The sequence below is a fragment of the Sander lucioperca genome, chromosome 11 (assembly GCF_008315115.2).
Source record: "Sander lucioperca isolate FBNREF2018 chromosome 11, SLUC_FBN_1.2, whole genome shotgun sequence".
Classification (NCBI taxonomy): domain Eukaryota; kingdom Metazoa; phylum Chordata; class Actinopteri; order Perciformes; family Percidae; genus Sander; species Sander lucioperca.
In genome coordinates this window covers 6936118-6961342 of record NC_050183.1, presented here as the reverse complement: position 1 = coordinate 6961342, position 25225 = coordinate 6936118, and the positions used below count along the sequence as shown (strand labels likewise).

The 25225-nt window shown below is 38.9% G+C and overlaps 1 protein-coding gene across 10 annotated transcripts in view; it reads right to left on the bottom strand.

The window, feature by feature from the left end:
- The window catches only part of LOC116055307 (voltage-dependent R-type calcium channel subunit alpha-1E), a 99648-nt gene that overhangs the window by 67896 nt on the left and 6527 nt on the right, over positions 1 to 25225 (bottom strand). For 6 of the 10 annotated variants that reach the window (XR_004898806.1, XM_036007281.1, XM_036007280.1 and 3 more), the window contains exon 3: positions 16223 to 16785. Coding sequence is in view for 9 of the 10 variants with exons in the window: in XM_036007281.1 (XP_035863174.1) it covers positions 16223 to 16752 (530 nt within the window). In the remaining variant the exon portion in view is untranslated. Of the gene's footprint in view, positions 1 to 16222; positions 16786 to 22976; positions 23111 to 25225 lie in introns of those variants that run through there. The other 4 variants (XM_031307220.2, XM_036007282.1, XM_036007284.1 and 1 more) reach the window with 2 other exon arrangements.

Below are 25225 nucleotides of genomic sequence, written 5' to 3'. Positions count from 1 at the left end.
GAGTAAGACATGTCAACACATTTTCATCAGTGTGGATAACGCACTTGTTGACAGCCATTGGAGGAGCTTTACATGTGCAGGTATAAATAAGCAGGTCAACATACAGTATGATCATAACATCAACAACTTTAAAAAGTTTCATAATTTTTTTAGAGTGATTCACTCCCATCTCCTTTATCCCACTACATCTCTGTTGTAACTAAATGTATTTATCTCAGTCTACATTTCATTTAGTTAGGACATATACATACAGGTCAAATAAAAACTCTTGCACCAAAGGATCCTGGGTAGTGTAGTATTCGGTATGGTTCTCAATCCAGAAGGATGAAGGCATTGATTGGGCACAACAATCTTATTGATTTAATTAGTTTAAACCGTGCACTGAAGGAATTTAAGCTAGATTGAACGTTTTTTTCAACTCTTGCCAGGCTAACCTAATATTAAATTGTTTTCAACCTGTCACAGTCGGATTAGTCTCCATAGCAACATGGCATCCATGAAGAGATGGTGTTGTCCAGCTTCCACATACTGCTGAGGTATATGAGCAACAAAGTGGTCTTAGCCAATTTTGCTCCAACAACTGTGCTTAAAACATTAAGCCATCAATGTCATGTCATCTGACCAGCCATCCGAGCATTCAAACACACACACACACACACATACACACACACAATATAGCATAGTAAACTTTTACTTGGATTTACCGTAACATTTACCATAATTCATCATCCACAATCAACATAACAGGACAACCTTAACACATGGGGTGTCTCATTTCAGACAACAGCCTGGATGCTCAGTTGGACTGTTATTTAAGGTATAACCTGGGTGTTATAAGTCATGTGCACCTCTCTCCCTTATGTTGCATGCATTTAAGGAGGAAGACAGGATAAATCTAGTCGACTGCGCATTCTGTTGGATTTACTAGCTTCACTTCGGCAGGTGTATTGACAAGGAGAAACTTATAATCTGTATAGTGGAAACTCCAATGACAGCAGAGTGGGTGCACCACAAAACATAGAAGGAAGCTGCACTGAAAAACGTTTGAAAAAGATTGTTAGTTAATGTCTGACATTCACTTGGTCTTGAGCTTTTTAAAAATACAATATATATGTCATAAGAGTGCATTCGCCATTGCCATAGTGAGGCAGCAGCTCAATGAACATCAAATTTAACTTCAAGTTGAGGATTGATGACCACAGAGCCATAACTCTTTGTCTGCTCTTTGGTGTTTTAACACAGTCATACACTGTGCTGATTTATTATGAACTACTGCTCTCTCTCTCTCTTAGTGCAGGTCCCTGAAGAATATGGTTTGATTACATTTTTTTCCCTCCCCACCACCATCTTCCCTCATACCTGTATATATTTGCACCTGCTCTTTAGAGGCAGAGATTTTAACACACAAAATACAATAAGAAATGATCATCTCTTTTTTTCTCCTGTTATTTGCATTAAAATACATATGCAATAATGCTAATTAGATGCAAGGCACCCCTTAGATCAAACCGCATTAAGAAGGCAGTGTGCGTTTGTCCCTGGCCATAAAACGCACCATAAATGAGCTGCAAAAGGTGTGAAACATTGCCAAATTCTGAGCCGTTGTCTGTGTTGCTGTTACACCCAAAGACATCACTCCGAATGATTCAATTTGAAATCAAACTAAATTTGAGCTTGCAAACATACCATTATGCTTGGACTGAAATCAAGTCTGGTTTTGTATATCATTTGATAGATAAGGCTTCAAACACAATAATCATGGACTGTTGGAAAATGCATCAGCACAAAAACAATCTGTTCGCACAGTTGATGTATGCAGCTGAATGTCTGACAAACTAATTAATGAGTGAAAACATAACCATATTGGCAAATGTAAAAACTTTATATTTCCAGTAGAAATTAGCTTGGAGCACAGATGGAGATGTAGATGACCATATGGTTTAAGCCACTGCTACAACAACTGTCGAATTGAGGAAAAAACATTTTAAGTAATTAATTTAAACACTCAGATATTATTCACCTACAACAACACCTATTTACCATAGTGCCAGTATGTGTCAAGTGTTGTGTGCTCAAATCTAAAAAACAATAAAAAAAAAACATCTTAAACCTATTAAGTTCCCCAAAAATAGCCGCTGTGCTGGGTCAGTGTGCCATCGGCCAGACCCCAGAATTCAACATGACACAGAAAAGCTCCGGGCAAACATAGAAGGACAGACAGACGACAAAGGCAGACCTATTGATGAGGCGAGATGAAGGGGCCGGGGGATGGGACTATATTTAGCTTCATTGAGATGGTAATGGTTGGAACATGAGAGGACTTTTGTGTGTGAGTGTATGTGTGGCTTTGCATGTGTCTGGGTGTGTGTTAATGATGAGCTGTACAAGAACCACCATTTGAATTTCTGGGCTTTACATTGGGAAAGTGTTTTGATCATGGAAACAGGAATAATTACAAGTGGGTTTGGCAGAATCAATAGTCATCTCTCTGTAATAACACAGCATGGAAATAGCAGCACTGTTGGTTTTCTTTCCTGGCCTTGATCAGCGCCCAAAGGAAATATGAGGAAACAAATTTACCCTGCAGCATGATTTCTCTGCCTGTCTCTCTCGCTCTCTTTCTGTCTTACCCTCTCTATCACCCTCACCTATCTCTCCAGCTCTCTCTCTCCAGCTCTCTCTCTCTCTCTATCCAACCCAGATTTCTGCATTCAACTGTTGTCTTCCTCCTACTTGTTTCCTAGCAACCAAACTGACAAGCCCCCTATTCTCAGCCCCATGAATCTGTCCCTGTAACCCTAGATTTTATGGAATAAGCTATATAAATCATCGTTCCCCACGGGGGGCTGAATTATGACCGTTGTCTCCAGACAAACGACTCTGTCTACAAGCATGTTGTTAGCCTAGTTTCTGACATACTACAAGTGTAGAGTGGACAAAGCTACAGTTGGGCAGTTAACAGTGTGCTGCAATCATCGACCAGATAACAAAACAAACATACACGCTGACATTTATACGGCTGTCTGAGATGCTCGATTAATTTAAGTGACTTAATTTAGAATGATAAAGAGGATTTTTTTTCCTCTTCATGTACTGAATCTGCTATGGTGAACTTGACTTGGAAAATGATTAGCCATATATTGGCCAAATGATTTTGAAAGATTTTCACACTTTACACAGCTTTTGAGGCCCAAGGAAGTTGAGCAGCAGATAAAAACACTGCAGCCAACATTGAGTTAGTGTTAAGATGATTAAACTCTATTAATGCCCTAATAATAATTGTGGGGTGGAAAAACCTCAGAAATAGCATTTACATTTTTATAAAATCCCAAATCTATATAAATGTTTGTTTGTTTTTTTGGGCAGTTCCACCTTTAATGGACAGGACAGCTGGGTGAGAAAGTGGAGAGTGGGAAGACATGCAGGAAATCGTCACAGGTCGGACTCGAACCCTAGACCTCTGCATCGAGGCATAAACCTCTATGTATATGTGCGCCTGCTCTACCAACTGAGCCAACCCGGCCACCCAATCTATATATTTGAACAATTCAGTCTAATGTCGGTCCTTCTAGAACAAAATAAAAAACAACAACAAACACCTGTAAATTATTTTGGGGCAGATTTAGATTACCATTGGGGTAACACTTTTGATTACATTTGGATCAAAGATTGTACCTTTTAGTACCAGTTTCTTGAGGCTATGTGATACATCACACCAATGATACAGGAAACTCTGGGAAACATCATGTCGTCTTTAAAATGAAGAGTCAAGTTATGAAAGACATACTTAAACAGTTATTGAAGGAATTCATTGTGCAAAGAAAATTGAATGTCATGGCAGGTTTGGCAGGCTGTTTTAATGTACCTCCATCATAGTGCAGGTGGATGACATCTCCAGCTTATATTTAATATTTAATAAAACTCCAATGGTGGCTTTGTATTATCAGTCTGACACTGGTTTATATGTGTACTAACACTAGTGTCACATTATGCATCCTTGCTGCATAACCCTTTTGTTGAATGATGTCAAGGGTGCTGGGTAATATGATTGCTGAGCAATTATCTCCATCTAGTGACAAATATAGGTACTACATTATTTAATAGAACAGAGAATTCATCAATTCCAATGTTTTATTTGGATATTTGGAGTTCAAAGATGTACTAACAATTGATGCTATTGTCTGACAGCTTTGTGGTTAGTCATTTTTCCAATTTCTTTTTATATAATCTATTCACATTAGGGAGATATATATTTTGTCAAGGTTGTGAACCATGTAAAAGCCCTTTACTGTCAAAACAGCTGCCTCAGTTTTTATTTTTGCTCAGTCTGCCCCTCTGTCACTGGCCCAATCCCAAACTCCACACTAATGGACTCATTTCCATTGAGTCTGTGAGGGCTTATGGCTGTCCCACTGTCAGATCTTCAAGTGCATGAGGGCTCTCTTGCAGACATTTTGAGCCCTTTCTGAACACTTTCCATAATCTGCATTTCTGCAAACTTTGCCTGAGGGAATTACCGACAATTTATAGTGTTGTGACGTTAAAACACAGAGTTACCAGGGGAAGCCTGAAAGCTTAAAAAAAAAACGGTAAACAAGGAGGAGTGGCACATGGGAGATCAGCCTGGAGTATTACAATTACACCGATACATTACATTAACTTTCAGAATTTAGATTAAATGATTACATGGAAATCAGAGGAACACAAGCACACCTGGTTTTGACAAAAAATAGTAAATTGATTATTTGACTACTCCACTCGGTAAAAAGCCTAGAAGACGGTCAAATCTTTCTTGATCATAAAGAACTTTAAAAAAAAAAGTAAAACAAAAAGTCCCACGTGCTCAATTGTACCTAACATGTTTCAAGGTAACGTGATATGCCGACACAAAGTACTGTCCCATTTCTATTTATACCATTTCGAGCCCTTGCAGCCTCTCGCACTCAGTTGGGATTGGGCCTCCACTTCTCACTTCCCCCAGGCCCATGATGCATTTCTTAGAAACTTTTCAGACCTGCCATTCTCCACCCATCCACCAGACAGCCTGAGACTTCCCAGTCACCTGACTCCTACATCCGCCTGCTCACCTGTTCCTCATCCCTCTCCAGTTATACCAGCCCATCTCCACATGCTCCTGACCTGCTCACCAGTCATGCCCTTTTGGATTTATTTTAATGTTCGAACTGCTATCCTGTTGCCAACATAAAAGCCTGTTCCTGATCATTGCCTTTATTAAATCCCCCAAGGGCCTGCACACCATGTTATTACTTTCTTCAGCCACCAAAGGAAATGCAAGCAGTTTTTCTGAGAGTACAAATGTCAAATAACATAAAAGAGCTGGAAGTAGCTTGTGAGGAGGAACATAGGTTTGCAAAATGAACACATTAAAATGTAGTTTTCTGGGTCAACAAAAATAACACATTTAGGGGATTTGGGGAATATTTCTATTACAAATCATTTATAGTGGCTTGCAGACCTTTCTTAGACCAAATATTTCAGTGCTGCAAAACCAAAAAAACACTATTAAATCCTGATGATGGAAATCCATCATAATATACAGCAAAAGGAGCAGGTGGGTTAATCAAGAAAATCCATGAATAAGGATTTCTCTGTGACAAATTGGTGCTGCAGCTATTTACTTTTTAAATGAAACCATCCATGAGTCCATATATCTATCTGGCTCATAATGAGAGTGAATGAAAATGATGTTAATAATCACACTGGCAGCCAGACAGATCAATAATATCAACAGGCAGCTGTAAATTTATCACAGGAGGTGTGTAAGGGCCAAGTCAAAACCAGATGGCTGGTAGGCTGGAGTACAGTTTACTCTGATTACTAAAACTGTCCCAGCAGCTGCAGATTGGGTATGCTTGATTCTTTACTCCACATGACAGTATTTCCCCATGTCATTACCTAATGGCTTCTTAAGTGACAGCTGCTCTGATCTGGAAAACATACTGTGCAGACAAGCTCGACTGAAGCTGCAGTGAATCACTAAGACTGTGGATTATGAATGGCCTCTGGTGGGCAAAACAACGCTAATCTAACACACGCAAGATCAAATCAAACTTTGGCTTGAGATGAATAGGATGGAGGAATGATTCATCAGTTCTCTGTGTGTTTGCAGTCTCAGCCGCTGCTTCTCTTTATCAATGTTTCAGCATGCAGGGGGAGTTCCAGTCCGCCCAGTTTAAACCTAAAAGAGCTTTAAATATGTAATGTGTCACTTTTTTGTTCTCATTGTACCTCTGCATGAATAATTCCCAAGAAAAACTATTTCAATTATTCCTCTTCTCCTGTGTATCCCTCCAGCTGGATTTTGGTGTCTCTGTCAACACATTTTCCCTTTATTATCAAATGATATCATGATATAAACAAATTATTACTTCACAGGCTAAAACACCATCAATGTGTCTCATGGATGCATGCATGAGTCTGTCTGTGCAGTAAGCAGTTCTAAAAAGCTCCACTAGGGGTCACAGACACGACACTAAAGTCGCAGTTTGTTGCTACGTTGGATATTGATGAAGACTCAGTTTGCTTACCCAGCATCCTTCTCCCCATTTGTCAGAACTACTCCCCTCCTGGAGCAACATAAGTCACGCAGCTGCAACATTTCGGGCTCCCTCTGGTTTGGGTGGGGGGGGTGGGGGGGATGTGATGAATATCTTGCACACACATTTCAGGCGTGTCTTTGGCTTGTTTCCCTGCATATCAGTCTTCAACAAACGGCTAATGTGTGGATCTTGATGCTGGCCACATACGCCACAACCCATCACCGAATTGTAATTTTAAAGTATAGGGGCCAAAAAAGGCTATTTAGATATAGCTAAGGCCCCCTGCTAAGCCCATTTGGCTTGAAAACATCAGTGGCTGAAAGAAATCCTGTTGTACTACAAAGGTATTATTGCTCCAATAAGCTAACAGCATTGAACTCTCAGAGCACAGCTCCATCACCTTTGATATTTAAATCTGAAGCTTTGAATAAACGGATGGGAGTGAATTCAACGACGGGGCACACATCCTTCCCCTCAGCGTGTCAGGACTTTAATGTCCAAAGAAGCACATGACAGCTTTGCTATTTTCAGCATGTATGCACACCACACATAAACACACAGTCTTTTCATACACACACACAGAAATAGATGTTTCTGGAATAGATGATTCGATTGGATTTCTTATTTATAACTTGACATTTTGCAACCTGGCAATCAACAGGACCATTCAACACCCAAATCACTTCTTTACTCATGCTAGCTGAGAGCCTATTTTAAAAGGGGGGTTAAGGGTGTCACTTCTCTAGCCAAACATCATTACACAAGGGCCTTTTATTTGTCTGTATGCGCGCGTACAGGTTGGTAGGATGATGATAGTAAATGATTTCATATCACAGGACAGACTGGGAGGTCAACACAAAGCTTTTCCTAGCAGAAGCAAACCAGCTGCTCAGAAAACTGTATCTCTCTAGCCAATACATCTTTCTGTGAGTAAATCAAGTTAAAATAATTATTTATCATGGATTCTATTTTATTTTGACAGAGGCTAATAAGAAGATGCTTTTAGGTCAATAAATAATGGATTTCTTAATCAAGTGTTCAGATAATTCAGAGTAACTTGGATCTAGCTTTATGTTCCTCAGGCAGCTTTCTGTTTTATTTTCCAAAACTACAGTCAAGACAGCTACACTTCCTAGAGCACACTCACTTAAATATAAATGTCAAATGACACATAAAATTCCATCCAGCACAGAGCCTGAAACATAATTTCAAGATATTGCTTGTACCAAGTGAGTTATCAGCACATCTATGGTCTTATTAAGTATTAAACAGATAATAAATGCCCCTCAAGTGCAAGGGCCTGTGTGTGTGTGTGTGTGTGTGTGTGAACATCTGAATGTGCAATAGTAAATGAGAGAGCAGGCGCCAGAGTAGATCATGTGGTCTTGAATGGGAGGGCTGGAGGCCATATTACATAGAGAGTTTTCCCAGGGGACGTAGCTGATGTCAGTAAAGCAGGGCATGATGCAGACATGCATTGTAGTAACATTTAAGGCTGTAATACTAAAAGAATGGGGAACAGGTAATGGGGGCATGCAGATGATGCCCTGTGTTTAGTCAAAACATAAACCATGTGAGGGCGTTGAGCTCTGAACTTACATCATTTAGAATTTTATCACAAAATGGAAACATCGATCTGTTGGTCTATCACTTTGGCTTTGGTCCAGACTGAAATATTTCAACATCTACAAGAAATATCTCAACATCTACAAGATGGATTGCCAAAATATTTTTTTACAGACATTTATGATTGCTAGATAATAATGAATCCTAATTACTTCGGTGATACTCTGATTCAAGCGCCACCATGGGGTTTGTGGTTTTGAGAGAAATGTCTCAACAACAACAAGTCCTAACAATCATACAGCTACAGTAATGTATATAGGTTGTTTATTCCTACCATCTAATATGACCCATAGGAATGTTTCATAAATTAGCACCCCTAGCAGTGGCAGGAAATACGACCTAGAGGAGCGTTTTCCTTCCTCATAACAGTTGCGGTTTTAAACACGTCGTTAACATTGTGAAATGGTCGCAGTTTGCTTATAGTTAGGCACAAAAAGTACTTGGTTAAGTTTAGAAAAAGATCATGTTTGGGTTAAAATCATGGACATTTGTTAGGTTACTTCACTTGTGGTTAATCACGTGACGCAGAACGTAGCGTAGTTCCGTTTGCTCCGTAAAGTTATAAAAAAAACTTGTCGTTTACTTATATTTTCAAACGGGACACGAACCCCAGTCCCCTGTGTTTGTTTGACCCATCTAAAACTCCAACCTACCTCCTTATTACTTACTTTACTACAGCCACTAGAGGGCCCCCACTATACGAAATGTAAATATGAGTCATAATTGCTGCTTAAACAAAGGACTTTTAGGGGTGTGTTTCGGGTAGGGACAGTCTCCCTAACTATTGTCATGTCCCCCTCAGGATATAATGTAACCACTTTGGTAATCTCTTAACTGTTTATCTAGCACCATCATCAGGTCAAAATTTTCAAATGTCCAAGTACCTGCAAAACTAATCACATTCCCACCAGCATCAACTCCACTTTGTGTTTAGTGCTAATTAGCAAATATTAGCATGCTAACACACTTAACTCAGATGGTGATCATAGTAAACAGTATACCTGCTAAACATCAGCATGTTAGCATTGTCAATGTTGGCATGCTGACGTTAGCATTTAGCTTTTTTGCCTTTATTGATAGTAACAATAGAGATTGACAGGTACATTGGGACATAGATACATGCAACAAAGGTCCCCAGGCAGAATCAGATCAGGGACTTTGTGATAACATAATATGATTTTTTTTTTAAATATGATCACTAAAGCCATTTTTAAACACTAACTAATTTCTATAATCTTTGCAATTGCCTTAACATCAAAACCAAAAAGAACAATGACTGCAATAATTAGAGTAATAAAATCTGAATGTTATTGATCGGGGACTTTATATAAAACATTCACAAAGAAGCGTGAGGTCGTTCACACAAAAACAAAATCTGCCAAAACAGGTTACAATTCCACTTCCCTTTGTATTTGTCTGTCTTTGCTGGACTCCTAAACTCTTTTCCATCCCGTCACTGTCTTCACTTTACACCCCAGAGCAACATTAAGTCAAACTCGGACACCATCTATCTCTGTGATGGTCATCAACAGTGTCAGTTCCAAAGACAGGAAGACAAATAGAGAGAGAGCAAAGAAAGAAACAAGGGTAGGTGGAGGGTGAGTGTGAGACTGAACACATTAACGAAGAAGGCTGTCTGCGCCGCTACGCGTCGGTTGCTTCTCCCTATGTCTTTTACATTTTCTATTATGAAATAGCCGGTAAAATAAAGGCTTTTTAAATAATTTTGAAGAAGAGTGCCTTGGATTTCCCTTTTTTTCTACACTTAATTGAATTCCCGACCCCAAAGAGCACCTTCAAACATCTGACTGAACTTCCTGAGCACCCTGGACTTTTTTGTCTTTACGTTAGTATATTATTTATCACTTCATGAGAAGCTCTCCACCCTAAATGCGTCACAAACAAATACATCCTTGTCATAAAACAAATATGCCAGCTTGAATTAAATGAAAACATTATTATAGAGTGTGCAAGTGAACAAACATTTCCACACCCCCCCCCCTTCCCCTGACACACATTCTCTCTTCTCCATTCTGCTTATTGTTTGACAGACACATGGTTTTGTGGCGCAGAAAATGGCTTTTCAGCGTGTCATCATTAATAATTCACTTATGACAAACAGCTTTGACATTTACACTGCACTGGGTGTCTGTCTGACACTGACAGGGAGACAATAATGAAGGAGAAGGAGACAGATACAAGAAGAGACAGACTCTCTCTCAGTTGTGTACTGATGAAATTAGAATGGGTCAGGCCTAATAAAGTGTCAAACCTTGAGTAGTAAAACATTGACGGAAGAAGCAAAAGCTGCCTAAGATGACCTTTTTAGAAATCGTCCATTGCTCAAACTGATCTTAGTGAGTAAGAGTGACTGTAGCTCTAACCTAAGAGTGCAGCCGAGCCCCTTCAGCAAATCTTGTGAAAATAGCATGAATGAGCAAACAGGTTTTCATGACATTAAGATTGCATGTTTGCTATCCAATAATACCTCTGTTTGAAACATCAATCACACACTCCCTCAGTTTTTGAGAGAATGTGTGAATGAGCAGACCTGCCGGCTGACAGACTTTGTAATTCCCTGAGTCTTCCCTCCTGAATAGCCGTATGACTCGCAGCTAAACAGGTTGACAATAAACCGATGTGTGAGGCCCTCCGAGGGCAGCAGAGTGCAGATGCTCTTTCAGAGCTAATGCTTTGCGGGCAGACAAACACTGAGAGAAGCAGAAAGATTGAAACCAGAGGTGGTGTCACTGTTTCCCTGACAAGATTATGGCTTCTCCACTCTGTAGAGCAGGTTCACACAATACATTGAGTTTTGTCAACAATAGACAGAAATGCAAGCAACAAATTGCATGGATCAAATTGTGCAGCTATTTCTTCTTTAAATGTTATTTAAAAGATAATAACTCTTGACAGAGGAAAAGGACAAAAAGTTATAGATTTCTATAACAGTCAAGTCTGTATTGGCTAAAAAATGATTCAGGACAAAAAGAAAAGAAAGAAAAACAAAATACGGAAAGAAAGGAAAGTGCTGTAAAAGGAAAGTCAGGGGATCACCAAAGTCTGTAGGCTTCATCCTTTCAGACAATGAATGCCTGTATAACATTTCATGTAAATCCATCAATAACCAATTGTTGAGATAGTTCAGTCTGAACCAAAGTGGTCGACCGACAATTGCTATTCCTGAAGCCATGCTGCTCGCTTTTGGTTATGGCCCTGCTACAGTCAGAATGCTTCATGCAGACTTTAACTGAAACAAGAACCCTGAACCCTGTTCTTTGTACCAGTGGAAAAATAATGATGCATGTGCTTGGTGTCTAAAGAATGAAAACACTGACACTTCTGTAAACAGGCAATTTTGCAACTGCAGCTGTGAGCAATGAAATCAGGCGGACTCTTTATGGATGGCCACTGCCAGCGGCATGGCCAGTATGCTCCAATCAGGTTGTGATCAGAAGAGATGAGGATAACACACTGTGTCCAAGTCTGTAAACACCCTTGCCGAGAATAGAGTCAACACAGGACGCACAGCCCTGCATAGATAACCACTGATAACACACACAAACACACACTCACTAGCTACAGCAATGATGATGTGTTCATGTTTTTATCTGTAACCACTGACGCCTGTAGCATTTCAGAATACATCACCAGTGAAGTATTACATGAATTGTTGATTTGACATCCTTCAATATGTCTTCACTGTGCAGATTTTTATATATGTGTGTGTGGGCAGCCAAGGAAGTAACATACTGAGTATGCCAGGCTATGAAAAAAAAAATCTAAAAATTCTGTGATGGTTGTTAGCACAAAGGAATCAGTTTGGGGACCATTTCTTTTCTCCATTTAGTCTCATTTGTCAAAGTAAATTGGAATATACATCTGAGTTTTCTCACCTTACCCAATGTTTTTGGTAAAACAGTAAAAAAAGAATTTGAACCAACGATTACAGATGTTTACATGTTTACCTTTGTGTTTGTGAAGAGGAGAAAAAGAAAGTGCCTTTTACTCTTTTAAAACAAAATCTATCCTAATAACACCATGAATATGCTTGAGTAATTACTGTCCAATTGAATCGTCAAGAGACTGAAGAGGCGCTATTGTATCACCAGTGCAATCAGCCACTTCAGTCTCATTCATCCTGCATCCGTTTACTGTAAATGTGTGCCGGTCCTGGCACGTGTGTAAGAACTGAGTCAAGAGAGTAATTTGGTGCAAAAGATGACAAACATAAATACAGACGTGACAGGACCAAGAACAATGGAAATCAAAGCAAATCAGGAAACTAATTCAAGACTACACACACACACACACACACACACAAATTCACAAAATACAAAAATACATTTTGAAGGTGTGGAAACCATTTCTGATATTGCTTGATAGAACTAAATGTCTGATTTGTGTGTTTGCTGCTATGCTACGCCCTTAATCTGAGCATGCTTTGATCTTGCACTCTGATAGCCCTCCACCTGTGGGTGTGTGTGGTTATTTTTATTTTATGTTTGCTGTCTCGTCTAGTTTACTGTGTGACTGTTATGAGAACATTTAAAATAAAGTATTAAAAAAAACATCCTGTGGTACAGTTTCATTCACAGTGCTGCCACTAACTGGCCTTGTTCTCTGGCTAGATAGTCTTGCTGCTCATTCAGAAGTCTGCTCTGACTACATTTCCAAGTTCAGCTTAATGAGTCATGGATTTAGCATATGATGCCATTAGTTTAACAACTCTAATTGCCTTAAAACTCTGGCTTGCATCATTTAAATTAAACCACTACTCCCACACAGCCAGCAGCTCTTCTTTTACTGCTTCTCTCTTTACTTTAATGAGACCATTCTGGAAATCGGGCTTCTGCTCTGCCCAACTGGCCATCACAAGCAAGCTGGAGACCCTACTGATATTGAGGGTCTGTCTTGGGGTGTGAATAATTACGCCACAACACCAGAAATACTGTAGTAACCACTCTGAATAGTTCTGTGCTGTAGAGAAGCATTTTCTTTTAATCAAATCTTTTTTAAATTCTAAACCGATACCAAAAATTCCTAATTTCTGTTTGTCAGGCTGATTTTTAGTGAAATTTGTATAAAATTGTGCACAAAACATTTTGGCATAGTATTCTCTCTTCCTCTCTATGCTACCTTTTCCCTCAGAAATACACAAAAATTAAATAGAAAACACACACACACGCTCTCCTCTATTTGTGACCAACATTTCCTTCTGATGCCGTTGTGAATGCCAGATTAATTAAGTCTGATTACTGTCATTAGAGCCACACCAATTCTAAATACTGCTATTTCATCAAGCACTTCCGAAAGGACGTTTTTATCCAGACCGCCATGTGTCAAATGCTACAAATGTACATACACACAGACTCACACTCACATGCATCTACAAATTCAGACACAAATATACAAAACACTTTCAACCCCTGCCAAAAGCAGAACAGGATACCAGAATTGGAACTTAATTGCTTCATTTACAAAGCAGAGTTTGCTGTTTCAACATGTCTTTCAAGTGGAGCTCTGTATGTGACATGCAAATCTTTCAGAAGATGCTCATTGGAAGCACATAAAAAACAAGACTAAAGACAAAGTCAGTGGCTCATATTGCATGTCTTGCTCATTAACATCCACAATACAAAGGGTTCAGAGGGAAACAACACAATGGTGATTTTGTTATTCTTTGGGAAAACCCTACAGGGGGGCTAAAAATGTGCAGACTGACAGACACAAACGCCAGGCTCAAATGGGTTCTTCCTCTGGGGCAGGGGTCTTCAACATTTTTTAAGCCAAGGACCCCTTAACTGAGAGAGAGATGGAGCAGGGACCCCCTACTACATATATTGTATAGAATGAAGTTGGATATTAAACTGGGCCTATAATAACGTGTAGGGCGGCCTAAAGCCTTTATACATACCTTTTAAGTGCATAGAATACTAAGCTATCAAAATAATAATTGTTGGCATGATTTTATAAATAATAGTTTAATTCTCAACATAAATGTGGCACAGTGAATCCTTTGGGATTAACTGTATCTGTGGATGGCTACCTTAGTGACAGCGTTACCTATAGGCAAGTAAGCCCATCATCAGTGGGGATTTATATTTGCTAATAAGATGTTGGATTCATGTAGAGACTTTTTAATTTTTGAAAAAACAACAAAACAAAAATTAACAATAATTTGGAGCCCCCCCTGCAGTGACTCTGAGGACCCCCTGTTGAAGATCTCTGCTCTGGGGAATATGAATAAACTCAGTAAAGGTTATCAGACTACAGAGTACATATCTATGCATGCATGTGAAAATAGAAATGTTAATGAGAGAGAAGCGCAAGAGGAAACGTCACAGGGTCACTTAAGTCAATGAAGTTTATCATCTGGGGAACATGAATAATTTCATGGAACATAAAAGTGCTGATAAAGTGCAACTTTTACATGATGGTGGCGCTAGATGACAGGTCATGGGGTCATTTCAAATTGAAAAGTAGTTCACATGGGACTACAAACATTCATCCAAAACTTCATCTGCATCTGACCGGCAGTTGAGAGATCTTGTTACAGGCTAAAGTGAAGCAAGGGACAAACTGAGTGTTTGAATAACTTTACTATGCTTGAGCTCTGATGATAGCTGGGAAAAAACTCACATAAGCTTTCTTTTTCATAACATATTGCTCTCGCTTGGTTTGAAAACAGACTGATTTCCTTTGAAAAACAAAAGCAGGTGCACACTTTGCCTCAGGTGCAACACCTCATTTTCCATCCTCCTGTCAGGTGGCTGTGGGTTTGTTGCTAAGTGGCCCTGAGAGGTGAATGTTCATGGTTGTAACGTATCCTGACTCCCTCTGGCCATTGTCCTCTCAGCAGATGAAGTAGAGATCTGTCATAGTATGGTAATAATTATATCAGGCAGGGAAGAGAATAGTTATCTGGTCCATGACCGTGCATCTCTACAGGCCTGGTGATCCAGTAATCAACCACATCAATACCACTGTCACATGGGCTTAAATATCAAATGCAAATTACAGCAGAAAGGGTTCTCTTTCCACAAATGTCTCCTTTTATATTTCAAATTAACATTTGTCTCTTTCCTCCTCATCTCTCCCCCTGCATTTATTGCACGTCAGCCATCTCCTCTCCACCTCCCATCTATCCTCCCACTTTCTCTCTGCCGTTATGCTCCTCAAGCCTCTGTCTCTTTAGCCATAGACATAACTCAGTATGGGATGTGGCATCCTGTACCTGTGGTGAGGCGGGGGGGGGGGGCACAGAGGGTGCCAACGCCATTAGAGGTGAAGCCCCAGCGTCAGCAGGGAAACAGAGGGGAGCGTCACCGCTATAATCAGCTAGAAGTTTTATAGCGCCACAGGGCAGGAAACCAGTAAACACACACACACACACACACACACACACACACACACACACACACACACAGTAAACAGTACAGTATGCTGATAGTGAGACTGTTACAATAATCATTTAGATCGAGATGCTATTTTCTCTACTCCACGGCATGATGCACACCTTAAAGTTTAGGTCACATTTACATGAATAGTTTAGAGTATTTTTGAGAAATATGCTAATTTGCTTTCTGGCAGTAAGTTAGATGAGAAGATCATTACCACTCTCATGTCTGCACAGCAAATATGAAGCTACAGCCAGCAGCCAGCGGATTTTGTTATTGTTTGACAGAGCCAAACTGTTTCCAGTCTTGCTAAGCTAAGCTAACTTACTGTATCCAAACATGAGTATGGTTTCACTCATCTAATCTAACTCTGCCAAAAAGCGAATAAGCGTATTTCCCAAAAATGTCAAACTATTCTTTTAAACCTGCAATCGTACCCACTAAAATTGATTGATTGATTGATTGATTGATTGATTGATTGATTGATTGATTGATTGATTGCAGTTGTGTTGCTGTGGTCTGTTCCTACATGACTATATTCAGGATAAAACTCAGGATAATTTAGCAGGTAGGAGAAAGAGAGAGCCAGGGTTCTGTATATTTATATATATATATATATATCAACATCATACTCACTCCCACTCCTTGCGTCGTGCCTGTGGTGTGCTGTGAATCTTATGAGCCTGGTGGGCTTTGACAATGTCCCTCTGCTCAATCAGGCCGCCCCGACGTCTCTTCATCACATTGGGACTGACCGCCAAATCTCCATCCACACCCAGCATTCCCCCTCCGACTTCAAACGTCGAGGCCACATCAAGAGAGAGGCCAAGACGGTTAGGATGTAGAGGGGGAGCCTGGCCAGACATGTGTGGGAGGTAGAGGGTGTCATAGCTGGTTGAGAGACTTTGGGGCTCCAACAGGGAGTGGGACTCAGACAACAGGCTTGACCCTTCAGCTAGCTCTGCACGATGCTTCTGCCAGGTCTCACAGTCCGTTGGGGACGAGTAAAGGATGTGGTGCCTCGGGGTGCTGCTACCACACATCGCCTCCATGCCCAGACCTTCCCCTGGACACTCCAACCCTGACGGGGCTCTAGGTAGCCCCAAAGCATTGTGACTCCTAGTCAGAGACTGAGAGCTGACCAAACAGGAGTCCGGTTCAAGCATAGTGGGAAGGCTGCCCGGGATCTCAGCATAGTGCTGCAGGAAGAAAAAGGGAGTAGAGAGTACAAGGAAAGAAAAAGTGAGACATCATAATAATACACAAACCTTTACTGACATCAACAATTCACAAAACAGTTTGTCCGGATCTTTTATTCAGTGCAGTTTAACAGAGGCTGTTCAGGTGAACAGATAATGTTCTCCATTACAAACAGCATCTGAATTTGTGACTTGACAATAGACAGGAAACGGACAAGCTGAAGTTAGGGATTGTCTCAAAAGTGCATTAAAAAATGTCCAAAAGAGTTTTTCAGATAAAAAAAGGGCCTACTCCCATGATATGCACAGCCTCTAGTTAAAAAAGAAATCATGCAAAATGGCCCATTGCAATTCAAACTTGTTTTTTCCTATAAAAAAATTATTTCAGCTACTAACAACTTCCTGTACAAGCCTTTACTTTCGGCATGCTGTAAATCAGTATACAAATACATAGATATTTTTACATACATATAGTAGCTTTGCATTAAACCCCTGGTGCAGACAATGATGTAGCAACATCATTCCCACTTACAGGTGCAGACACTCAGCCAGCTTGTGCTCGGGTATTGGATTATAACTACATCAGTGAAAAGCTTGAAAAGATCCAGCTTCTGGGTAAATAGGAATTTGTTCAGCTAACCCTCTGAGGCAATTTTCCAATTACCCAACAGCTTTCACTGTCTTCAGTCAGTTTAAAATATTACCAGTCCTCTAACCATCAGAACCAATTAGATAAGCTGCAACGCAACCCTCAAAACAAATAATCATATATAATAGTGCCAGTGCTGTGCTTAATGGTGCAATTACAAGGTGGGAAGAAAGAGAGGGAGAGTGATTTTATCAACCCACCTTCTCCTTTATCTGGGAGGAACAATGAGGACTAATCTGGTTTCGGGTACTTGCTAAGCAAGACATGCGCACAATACATCTCATTACATGGCATGCTGCAAAAGCCTCCGTTTTGCTGCTGCTCTTACTCTAGCTTCATGGAGCCCTCACCATTTTAGTTAGCCGAATGATGGATTTCTGGTTTCACAGTCCCTCTGACAGGAACAGCTCTAAATAACTTGTGCAGTGAAAATATTGAGCCGTAAAAAAGAGGTTGTTGTGTAGTTGTACAGAGCAGATGAGATAAAAGAATGAAAGCTATTCAACTGTCTTGAGCATCTGCCTAAAATCCAACAGACTGCTTGAGCACCCTGAGAGCCATTCATTAGACTGCTGTCAATAAGTGGACACACTGATATGTATGAGGCACTGATGATCAGAGGCCATTTTTGAGTTAATGATGGAATCACTTGTACAAGAAACCTGCACCTCCTTCATTTCAGGAGGTCTCCACATATCAACATTTTGCACAAACTGAAATAACACCCAGCTTGATTTGCTTATATCTTGTGCTTACTGCAAAGGACAAAGCCCCATGAATAACTGTGAGGAGCAGCAGAACAGAGGTTGATATGAGAACATTTCTTTCTTTGGACTTTGTTTACGAGAAAACAAATGAACCATTAACGATTTGATTTTTTAAATTCATGAAGCAGAAAGTGACATGGATGTTATGGAGAACACAAATTAAATAAATGAAAAAATGTGGCAAAAAAAAATCAGCAAATTAATCATCAAACAATAATCTTTTCCTGAGGCAAGGGAGACTGGCTCAGCTGGGGACTACTGGACTGCGGTCAAGCCAGCCGACACTCGGATCTCCGTGGTCAACTCAGCCGACACTAAACTTGTAATGCGCTCTTATTCCGGCACGCGTGGTAAATGCATTCAAACGGCCGAGATCGAGTAGCGAAGTTGGCGAGATGATACACATTGGACTACTTCCGGTTTTCAAAATAAGATGTTAATACAAAGTACATATAAAAACTAGTAATGGATTATATTCACCAGAAGTAAAATACATGTAACCTGTGTCTGTCCATTATACAAAACAAATGAGTGAATTGTGAAAGGAATGTATAGTTTGAGTTTACAAGAATACAACAATAATTCCAGACTGATTTATTTCAGGGGACACCTCTGACTACACCCATATTTAAAATCAGGCAATTAAACGGTATCAATTTGGGGATTTTTGGAAGCAAAGTCCCATACTTCTGCTGTAAATTGACTCAAAATATGAAACTGGAGGTGCTATAAAAAGACTTTGGTCCATAGTTCCAGGTAATGACTGACATATTTGAGTACAAGGCATCACTTAATACTGTCATACTGAAAATCAAACAATTTTACTGTATAATTTTGAAGGTTTTTGGAAGCAAAGTCCCATACTTCTGCTGTAAAATTACTCAAAATATGAATTTGGAGGTGCTATAAAAAGACTTTGGTCCATAGTTCCAGGCAATGGCTGACATATTTGAGTACAGGGAATCACTTAATATTGTCGTACTGAAAATCAAACAATTTTACTGTATAATTTTGGAGATTTCTGGAAGCAAAGTCCCATACTTCTGCTGTAAAATGACTCAAAATATGAATTTGGAGGTGCTATAAAAAGGACTTTGGTCCATAGTTCCAGGTAATGACTGACATATTTGAGTACAAGGCATCACTTAATACTGTCATACTGAAAATCAAACAATTTTACTGTATAATTTTGAAGGTTTTTGGAAGCAAAGTCCCATACTTCTGCTGTAAAATTACTCAAAATATGAATTTGGAGGTGATATAAAAAGACTTTGGTCCATAGTTCCAGGCAATGGCTGACATATTTGAGTACAGGGAATCACTTAATATTGTCGTACTGAAAATCAAACAATTTTACTGTATAATTTTGGAGATTTCTGGAAGCAAATTCCCATACTTCTGCTGTAAAATGACTAAAAATATGAATTTGGAGGTGCTATAAAAAGACTTTGGTCCATAGTTCCAGGCAATGGCTGACATATTTGTGTACAGGGCATCACTTAATACTGTCATACTGAAAATCAAACAATTTTACTGTATAATTTTGAAGATTTCTGGAAGCAAAGTCCCATACTTCTGCTGTAAAATGACTCAAAATATGAATTTGGAGGTGCTATAAAAGGACTTTGGTCCATAGTTCCAGGTAATGACTGACATATTTGAGTACAGGGCATCACTTAATACTGTCATACTGAAAATCAAACAATTTTACTTTATAATTTTGAAGATTTTTGGAAGCAAAGTCCCATACTTCTGCTGTAAAATTACTCAAAATATGAATTTGGAGGTGCTATAAAAAGACTTTGGTCCATAGTTCCAGGCAATGGCTGACATATTTGAGTACAGGGAATCACTTAATATTGTCGTACTGAAAATCAAACAATTTTACTGTATAATTTTGGAGATTTCTGGAAGCAAAGTCCCATACTTCTGCTGTAAAATGACTCAAAATATGAATTTGGAGGTGCTATAAAAGGACTTTGGTCCATAGTTCCAGGGAATGACTGACATATTTGAGTACAGGGCATCACTTAATACTGTCATACTGAAAATCAAACAATTTTACTGTATAATTTTGAAGATTTTTGGAAGCAGAGTCCCATACTTCTGCTGTAAAATTACTCAAAATATGAATTTGGAGGTGCTATAAAAAGACTTTGGTCCATAGTTCCAGGCAATGACTGACATATTTGAGTACAGGGCATCACTTAATACTGTCATACTGAAAATCAAACAATTTTACTGTATAATTTTGAAGATTTTTGGAAGCAAAGTCCCATACTTCTGCTGTAAAATTGTTTGATTTAAAGTATGACAGTATTAAGTGATGCCCTGTACTCAAATATGTCAGTCATTGCCTGGAACTATGGACCAAAGTCTTTTTATAGCACCTCCAGTTTCATATTTTGAGTCACTTTACAGCAGAAGTATGGGACTTTGCTTCCAGAAATCTCCAAAAATTATACAGTAAAAATTTTTGATTTACAGTATGACAGTATTAAGTGATGCCCTGTACTCAAATATGTCAGTCATTCCCTGGAACTATGGACCAAAGTCTTTTTATAGCACCTCCAGTTTCATATTTTGAGTCATTTTACAGCAGAAGTATGGGACTTTGCTTCCAGAAATCTTCAAAATTATACAGTAAAATTGTTTGATTTTCAGTATGACAGTATTAAGTGATGCCCTGTACTCAAATATGTCAGCCATTGCCTGGAACTATGGACCAAAGTCTTTTTATAGCACCTCCAAATTCATATTTTTAGTCATTTTACAGCAGAAGTATGGGACTTTGCATCCAGAAATCTTCAAAATTATACAGTAAAAATGTTTGATTTACAGTATGACAGTACTAAGTGATGCCCTGTACTCAAATATGTCAGTCATTCCCTGGAACTATGGACCAAAGTCTTTTTATATCACCTCCAGTTTCATTTTGTTTAGTCATTTTACAGCAGCTGTAAGGGACTTTGCTTCCAGAAATCTCCAAAATTATACAGTAAAATTGTTTGATTTTCAGTATGACAGTATGAAGTGATGCCCTGTACACAAATATGTCAGCCATTGCCTGGAACTATGGACCAAAGTGTTTTTATAGCACCTCCAAATTCATATTTTTAGTCATTTTACAGCAGAAGTATGGGACTTTGCATCCAGAAATCTTCAAAATGATACAGTAAAAATGTTTGATTTACAGTACGACAGTACTAAGTGATGCCCTGTACTCAAATATGTCAGTCATTCCCTGGAACTATGGACCAAAGTCTTTTTATATCACCTCCAGTTTCATTTTTTTAGTCATTTTACAGCAGCTGTAAGGGACTTTGCTTCCAGAAATCTCCAAAATTATACAGTAAAATTGTTTGATTTTCAGTATGACAATATTAAGTGATGCCTTGTACACAAATATGTCAGTCATTGCCTGGAACCTTGGACCAAAGTCTTTTTATAGCACCTCCAGTTTCATATTTTGAGTCACTTCACAGCAGAAGTATGGGACTTTGCTTCCAGAAATCTCCAAAATTATACAGTAAAATTGTTTGATTTTCAGTACGACAATATTAAGTGATTCCCTGTACTCAAATATGTCAGCCATTGCCTGGAACTATGGACCAAAGTCTTTTTATAGCACCTCCAAATTCATATTTTGAGTAATTTTACAGCAGAAGTATGGGACTTTGCTTCCAAAAATCTTCAAAATTATACAGTAAAATTGTTTGATTTTCAGTATGACAGTATTAAGTGATGCCCTGTACTCAAATATGTCAGTCATTACCTGGAACTATGGACCAAAGTCCTTTTATAGCACCTCCAAATTCATATTTTCAGTCATTTTACAGCAGAAGTATGGGACTTTGCTTCCAGAAATCTCCAAAATTATACAGTAAAATTGTTTGATTTTCAGTATGACAGTATTAAGTGATGCCCTGTACTCAAATATGTCAGTCATTGCCTGGAACTATGGACCAAAGTCTTTTTATAGCACCTCCAGTTTCATATTTTGAGTCATTTTACAGCAGAAGTATGGGACTTTGCTTCCAAAAATCCCCAAATTGATACCGTTTAATTGCCTGATTTTAAATATGGGTGTAGTCAGAGGTGTCCCCTGAAATAAATCAGTCTGGAATTATTGTTGTATTCTTGTAAACTCAAACTATACATTCCTTTCACAATTCACTCATTTGTTTTGTATAATGGACAGACACAGGTTACATGTATTTTACTTCTGGTGAATATAATCCATTACTAGTTTTTATATGTACTTTGTATTAACATCTTATTTTGAAAACCGGAAGTAGTCCAATGTGTATCATCTCGCCAACTTCGCTACTCGATCTCGGCCGTTTGAATGCATTTACCACGCGTGCCGGAATAAGAGCGCATTACAAGTTTAGTGTCGGCTGAGTTGACCACGGAGATCCGAGTGTCGGCTGGCTTGACCGCAGTACTACTGGTATACACGTTCAGCTGGACTATGATTTACCAAGTCCCACATTAACATTATAGTCTCTCTTTTAGCATTTTTTAACTCATTGTTCTGACTTTTACAGACCATGACTTCACAGTTTTTGACCACTCTTATCATCGTCTATATAGATAAACCCTCTGTTTGTAACTTAAGCTAGCAGCTCAGCACCAACAGCAGACACAGTTAGTGGTTAGTTGGTGAACATAGTGATAGTAGAGCATTTAGCAGCTCAAGAGCCACCCATTTCCCTCAGGAGCTAGTAGAGACAAAACAGCTGAGCTAAAAGGGGAGTGAATATTCAACTTACATTTGTCAGGTTAAACCACAACTCCAAATGAATGATAATTTCGCTCCGTGTCTGCTGTGTGTGTAAATGAGCAACTGTTAGCTAGCACATTTACCACAACTTTACAAGGCAATAAAATGTAGACGTTGTGTTTACAGCTGGTTGTGCTGCCCCCAAGTGGCCAAGAAAGTAATGCAAGGGCAAAATTCCAAAAGAAAAAAAATTAGTTTACTCACTTTAGCAACAAAGTGTGTTTGTTGTTTTGTTTAATTTACAAATGTATGATTGCACATTATAATTAGTATAAAAAGTTTGGAAAAGCCACCAACAGTGAAGCAATTAAGCTCCAAATCTCACTTAGCAGGGAAACATCATACTTTGATGCAGAGCTACATTTCAGAGCTAATTTCATTTATAATAGGCATTCTAATTAGAGAGAAACAATGAGACAGTCAGACAGTGGTGGCTACAACTACAACAGGCAACAGGTTCATGAAGCCATGAAGCGAAGAGTTGTTTTTGAACCACAGTGCTGCAGGAGGATCACTAGTCCGCCTTTCTAAACTCTGATTATGAGCTGACAGAAAAGGGTGCTGCAAAGTCCTGCCTTCTTTCTTCTCTCCACAGCATTACTGAGTGCTGCTAAATGACATCCATAGAGTGAGACTATATATATATATATATATATATATATATATATATATATATATATATATATATATATATATATATATATATATATATATATATATAGCTGTATGATTTGTCCATATAGTTGTTGTTCCATTCCAGTGTGGTTCCTGGCAGGGGGAGCTCTGTCTGAGAAATGGGAGACTTGAGAACTTGATCCAATCCTTACTTAATCCATTTAGCAAATTATGTATTCAAACTGGCTGAATAGGAATGCCAACAAAATATACTGTAGCTGATATATCTGGGTGTTTCAGTAGAGACAGTTGTATCTGGGTATTTTACTCCCAGAAAAGCAACAGTCACATGAACAGCAAAATACAACAAAGACAAAATAAATTGACTCAGAAAGGTGCCATACTGTATTTATGATCAATAGTAATAAAATAGGCTGGTACAAACATTTAAACACCAAAACCTTTTTTAGACAAAAATGGTTAGTAAAGGGTTGAATGATAAATAGGCCTCTTCCAGAAGATGAAAGCTACTAAAAATGGACACACATTGGCAAAAAAGTATATACAACAATAAACACTAATTGTATATTGCCACAAGCACAAGGCTTCTCATTAAGTCACTCCAAATCTTATCGGCAAACAACAAGTAAACTTGGCTCATCTATGGTGGTATTTACGTAAAGGCCATTTAGACTGTGTTTATGTACCATATAGCCTATAGTATCTTCAATACTGACGCACTTCGTGACTTGTTTATGGTCATCTACCATCTGCTAGTGAGATCACTACAATTAGATAAAAAAAAGACAGATGCAAATACTCTAAACAATCCCTTATGTGATGTATTTTGTCTTCACAGTCTATATTCTGTTTGGGTCACACACAAAAAATAATTCATAATTTTGGCGAGAAAAAGATAAGATGATGGATACCGCTCTCATGTCTGTCCGTTAAATATTAAGTCTACAAAACGCTACTGGTAAACTTAGCTTAGCATAAAGACTGGAAACGGATTGAAACAGTTAGCCTGCTCCGTTTAAAAGTATAAAAAAAACATCCTACCACCAGCACCTCTGAAGCTTATTAAATTCAAATTAAATGCAAAGTGTTAATTAGTGTGTTTTAGAGCTGCTGGGTGAATTTTGGACATAGCCAAGGTAGCTGTTTCCCTTCATTTCCACTCTTTATGCTATGCCAAGCTAACTGGCTGCTGGCGCTAGCATCATATCTCTGCAAGAAAGCAAGTAAGCGTATTTTCCAAAACGTCTAACTGTTCATTTATTATTGTAGAAAAACAATTGAAAACAATGCCTTGTGACCAGGAATGAGGAGGAAAAAGAGCAAGTAATTTGTATAATTAAACGAAGATAAAGGCTGAAATTTTAGAAAACATCTTTGTTTTATTCCACTCCCTCATGTGACCGTTATCAGAACCATTAGTACAACCAGACCCATGCCACCAGTCCAAAAACAGACCTTCACCACAGAGCTCTAACACTGATATGCAATGACTAAAACATTAACACTCAGCCGCTTCCTCTGCACTCCACTGTGGTTGCTCCACACAATTACGAAAACCACACTGCCAAGAAAGTTGACTGTGGTTTTATCTAATTTTCCTAA